This window comes from Xenopus laevis, chromosome 3L (assembly GCF_017654675.1).
Source record: "Xenopus laevis strain J_2021 chromosome 3L, Xenopus_laevis_v10.1, whole genome shotgun sequence".
NCBI lineage: Eukaryota > Metazoa > Chordata > Amphibia > Anura > Pipidae > Xenopus > Xenopus laevis.
The window spans coordinates 34319172-34324618 of NC_054375.1; the positions used below are offsets into that span (position 1 = coordinate 34319172).

The following is a 5447-nucleotide window of genomic DNA, read 5'->3' on the forward strand; positions in this document are numbered from 1 at the left end:
GAGCTCATTGAAACACCACCAACTATTTATTGATGTGGTCAAAACACAATGGTAAAAATAGGGGCAAACCATTTGTACAAGTAAATAATTCCCAAGTGGTGTCTGACCCAAATCTCAGAACAATTACGCCGACGATGTACACATGTACGTAAGTATTACACTACATTAGTCAGAATTAAAAACAGGAAACCACATCATGTGGTGCAGGTCAGCACAGAGGTTTAAGAAGAGCGATCTACCGACCAAAACTCAGCTGCTGAATCATGGAGCTGAAACGATCCAGAACGGCTTATTGGATTCTATGCATTATTTTACTGACAATTTCTCTCTTCAGTGCTACAAGAGCTGCCTGTTCTAATGTCAAGGAACCAAGTAAGGATTCTTACATTTTAGGATACATATTACTTTCTTTTATTTCACGTTTTGTATATTTTTATTTTGATTTGGAGTTAGGGAATCTCTTTTTGGTTGTAAAAGGTTGTTGGTGGTTATATATAATCTATATGAGTTTCAGGGCTAATTCTTTCTCTTTCAGGGCTTATTCTTTCTCTTTTAGTAGCATGACATTATAATATGCTACCCTCACAGTTGGAGTAGAAATCAGTATATGGTTTAACAGTAGAGATTTAAAAAGGTCTTTTCTTGGCTTAAGTGTTTTTTAACTATCCTTTGTACTTATATTTCTTTAAACTGGAATGAACTGAAATTTGGAGAGCACCAAAAAAAAAAAAGAAAATCATACTTGCTTCTTGATTACTTCAATTCAATGCCTAGTTGGGACCACACAACTAGGTAAACTCCAGACTACTGTAAGTTATGTTAATTTAGCCCAATGCAGAATCTACTTCATTGTTGGTGCTATTAGTATTGTATATTTATTTATTTATTATTGTGTGCCTTTCAAAATAGATTTTATCAAGAGGCTATGTGGTTAATTCGTTATGCCACGTATTGGCCAGAGTTAAAAAGTGTAAAAAATAAACCTAAAAAATATAAAAGATCAGTTGTAAAGTGCGCCTGAAGTTACAGAAGGTCACTGGTATATTATACACAGTAGTTCTGTAGATCTTTTAAAACTAGGGGGATTCAGCTTTACAGGTTACAATCACAACTATGAAGAAAATGGTCATTGCAATAGTCAAGAGGGTTGCAAAACTAGTAGTAGTTTAATTATAAACATGAACCTTGTTGACTTATTGAGTACGGACTGGAGTAGGAACAGCTTGTTGATAATAGGATTACATGTTAATATCTTGGTATTTTCATTTCATTTTTGTGGCATCATATTGCATGTGCTTGAAAGCAATGGAGAAGGATTAAGAATAGTAATTTTCTTAATATTATGAACTGTTAAAGGGTAAACTGTTAAACCTGTTGAGATAGAAGTCAATGGCAGAGGTCCCTTGAACCATTCGAAGATGTTTATAACCCACTTGATGTTCGTGTTTTTTTCAGTGGGTTTCACTCAAAAACCCAATTAATTTGAGCAATTTGAGGGGGTTTTTTTTGGCAAAAACTCTACGTATTTGGGTTTTTCACTCTGAATTCTCTGATTCATTTTTTTCCATTAGCGTTCTTTCATAATTAAGAAAACATTCAAGTTGTGAATTTATTTGAGGTATAAAATACCTCACATACTGGACCTTTGATAAATAACCCCCTTAAATTTGGAGTTTAAACTGCTATCTGGTTGGTTACAATATAAGGTTTCTAACAAAACCGAAGCTTCACTGTCAAACTGTTTATGGTTTACGTTGTTTGTAGCTGCAGGCTGTAAAGAGGAAGTCTATTCATCAAACAAAAGAAATAATGAAAACAAGTTGAAATGTCACGGTCTATTTTACATGCCAAAATATTATGTAGAGGTCCTTTAGCTGCAAGATATACCATTTTACCAATGATTCTTCCTTTTCCTCCTTTCTAGGTGAAATTGTTCCACAAAAGGGAAGGTTCTATAAACCTGATAATTGTAACTCATCAATACTTGACAATGATATTAAGCATCATTTGCAATCTTCTGTTACAACTATCATTATTCCAGCTGTATACACCTTGGTGTTGGTCTTGGGACTTCCAGCAAATCTCATAGCCCTCTGGGTCCTCGGATTCAAGTCCAAGAAGATGCCATCTACACTTCTACTAATTAACCTGGCTGCTGCTGACTTGCTGTTTATGTTAGCCCTACCTTTTAAAATAATATATTACTATCTTGGAAACAACTGGATTTTTGGGGATATCCCCTGTGGGGTTGTCACAGCAATCTTCTATGGAAACATGTATTGCTCTGCATTATTCCTTATGGCCATTAGCATTGACCGCTACATCGCTCTGGTCCATCCATTTTCAAAAAAATGCTTAAGAGGATGGGGATCTTCAGTTGGTGCTGCTGTTGTAATTTGGCTTGTGGTAGCAGCAGGAATGTCTGCATTTCTCATTGTCCCACAGACTAAAACATTTCGAATACCAAATATCACCACATGCAATGATGTCTATCCCCTCTGCACTGGCTACGACTGGTACAGAATTTATTTCCTTGGACTTTTCTCTATAGGATTTGCCCTCCCATTGGCTGTAATCTTGTTCTGTTACATGTCAATTCTTGTAGTGTTAATAAAGAGCAGAGGATCTCATAGACATGTGATAAAAATAATCATCTTGGTACTTATTACATTCATCCTCTTCTTCACTCCGAGCAACATTTTGCTTTTACTTCATTACCAGGAGAACCAATGGGAATGTCACAACCAACTCTACTTTTGGTATGTGATTGCATTGTCCTTAACCTCTATGAACAGCTGTACTGATCCTGTCCTTTACTATTATATGTCAGAAGACTTCCAGACTCTGGCGAAGGCCACGTTTTGTGGTAGCAAAGAAAAAAACAACAGCTTACTAGCAAGTACCAAAAGTTCTAAACTGTACTCATCTTCAGATAACAAGCAGTCAGTAAGAACGGATTCTTAGCAAGCACGACATGAACTCACATCTGATAATACTGACTAATTAACAAGAACTTCTGGATTACAAATGAATTATTACCAGATAATTATATCAAATCATGAAGCATCGTGTCATGTTTTTAAGGAGGGGTGGAAACAAGTGACTAATATAAAACTCTATCTATTATAAACTCTTTAAACTCTAATCTATTATATGTTATATAGTTTGATTCCTGACATGCAGTAAAATAGTGGGGCTAATGTATGAAAATAAGCAAGTTCACATAACTTATTTTGACAAGTTAAAATACATGTAAGACATGGTTACTGTATGTAAATAAGAATGTTTTTAAAAGAAATGTTGCATATATTTTGAAAAATTACTGAACATAAGTTATGAGGTATTGCTAAGCATAGTGGCCCCAAGATGTTGCACTCTATCATTATGTATTGTGCAATTTCGCAAGGGTAAGTACAGATCGGGCAGCTGGTGATGAGCATTTCCTTCAGCAAATAGCAACATGGCAAACCCTTTACCCCATTAATGGAAGTCATTTGGAGGGGTTGGACTTGATGGACAATTTTTCAGCCCAAATATTTTATGTAATCGTACAACTAATGAGGGCAACGTTCCTTTAATCGCTTTTCAGCACGTTAACCGTCTTGTAAAAAATGACAAATCATTAGTCTTATCCTTATAAAATATTGCCGCTCAGATGATGTGCAGCACCAACAAAGCTGCAGTGTGTATTGCTGTGTTGATTGTAAAGTTAATTGTAAAGTGATACTGGATGAATTTATGGTTTTATGGGTAATTATTATACAGTAAGCAAACTAGTCAGACACTTTTTATTTTCTTAATTGCTTTTAAATATAAAAAGTTATTAAAGTCCAATAAAATTGGTATTGCACAATGAAAGTACTTGGTTTCTGTTATTAGTATTCCTTCACTTATTGAATAGGATTTTTTTTTATTGCTGCGTGTTCCCGGAAATATCCTTCACTGTTTTGAGGGTTATCTGTAACCACTTATTAGTACAAAACAAAAAAAATAAATAATCCCCCCTGTCAACCGTCCGTCATTTGCGGCAAAGTGCACCCCCTATGGCCGTTGCATGTGCAGACTGTACTGCGCATGCATTGATCGGCAACAGGAGCCTGGGGTAGTTCTCAACCCAAATACAATGCTGCTCTTGATTGTAAGGTGTTAAAGGGACAGAAAAGCCACTTCTGTGAATCTACCTTTTAAACAGACAGTTTCCAAATTCTGCCCCATTTTAACGGACATGTTAACAACATTTTTCTGATTTTGTTATTAGCTCCTCCTAAACCTAGGAGTGTATCATCAGGTGACTCTCAGCTGTACATTTGCCTTTTAGAGAAGAGATTTCCTGCCTCTTTTAAAGACCAATATGGGAGAAGAAATCCTATATTGCCTACAATTTCAGTTCCTTTCTCATCTCTTAGTTGATGAATTCAGAACCACATAACTCTCCTATTAAAAGTCAAACCTCCTACCAAATTTCTATATTCTATACTACTTTTATTCCACCTCCCCAGGCAGTTATTCTTGCATCTTAACTGTAGCCCATAAGGAACCCAGAACTGCTGAGCCACACCCCATTGGGGGCCATGTAACTTCCATTCCCATCATGAATAGCAACTAGGAACATATGCAGTAGCCCAATTTCACAGTTCCGTTCCCAATGTGCATGCACTGCTTTTGATCAGAAAGATGGATGTTGGAAACAGAAGGGACACAGCTAAAAGTGGTGGCCAACACTACTAAACAGCTCAGTTCTGGACATGCGATGAGGGCACAGAAGTTGAGGCAAGTTTTTTACAACTGAGAAATATTTTCAAGCTGAAGCTTTTTTCCCATGTAGGTACTAACTGAATGAACTGTATTTATGAAACGTTATTGCAATGTAGCCAGAGCATGACATTATAGGGTCTATTTAGGAACACAGGTATAAATGCAAAGTGCTATTATGGACACATAATTTGAGTGCCAAAGTAACCATGCAGCATGCTCTAGGACAGTGATCCCCAACCAGTGGCTCGCAGGCAACATGTTGCTCACCAACTCCTTGGATGTTGCTCACATTGGCCTTAAAGAAGGTATTTTTTTTAATGCCAAGGCAAGTTTTGGTTGCATAAAAACCATGTGTACTTCTGCACAGAGAATCCTGTAGCCTACCAGTCCACATAGGGGCTACCAAATAGCCAATCACAGCCCTTATTTGGCACCCCCTAGAACTATTTTTATACTTATGCTGCTCCCAAACTCTTTTTAACATTTGAATGTGGCTCAAAAAAAAAAAAAAGGGTGGGGTCCCCTGCCTAGTGCATTGCACGTAATTTCTGTATATGTACGCATATTTATTATAGTGGTTCTCCGACTTCTTCCTTTGTTTACTATTCTATATTGTCTAAAGCAGGGGTCCCCAACCTTTTTCACCCGTGAGCCACATTCAATTGTAAAGAGTTGGGGAGCAACACAAGCAT

At 36.8% G+C, this 5447-nt stretch overlaps 1 protein-coding gene across 1 annotated transcript; it reads left to right on the top strand.

Annotated features, from left to right (window-relative positions):
• The first annotated feature begins 201 nt into the window (after positions 1–201).
• LOC108710891 (proteinase-activated receptor 3) lies at positions 202–3858 on the top strand. The gene is made up of 2 exons (XM_018252091.2): positions 202–372; positions 1925–3858. Exons 1-2 carry the CDS (start codon positions 264–266, stop codon positions 2962–2964), a joined length of 1149 nt encoding a protein of 382 aa, XP_018107580.1. The 5' UTR covers positions 202–263; the 3' UTR covers positions 2965–3858.
• The last annotated feature ends 1589 nt before the right edge of the window (positions 3859–5447 follow it).

Excerpts from the sequence above, each read along its gene's own strand:
- LOC108710891 (XM_018252091.2), top strand. The coding sequence starts at position 264 with ATGGAGCTGAAACGATCCAGAACGGCTTATTGGATTCTATGCATTATT. Across the intron at positions 373-1,924 it reads TTCTAATGTCAAGGAACCAA|GTGAAATTGTTCCACAAAAG; the intron begins GTAAGGATTCTT and ends CCTCCTTTCTAG.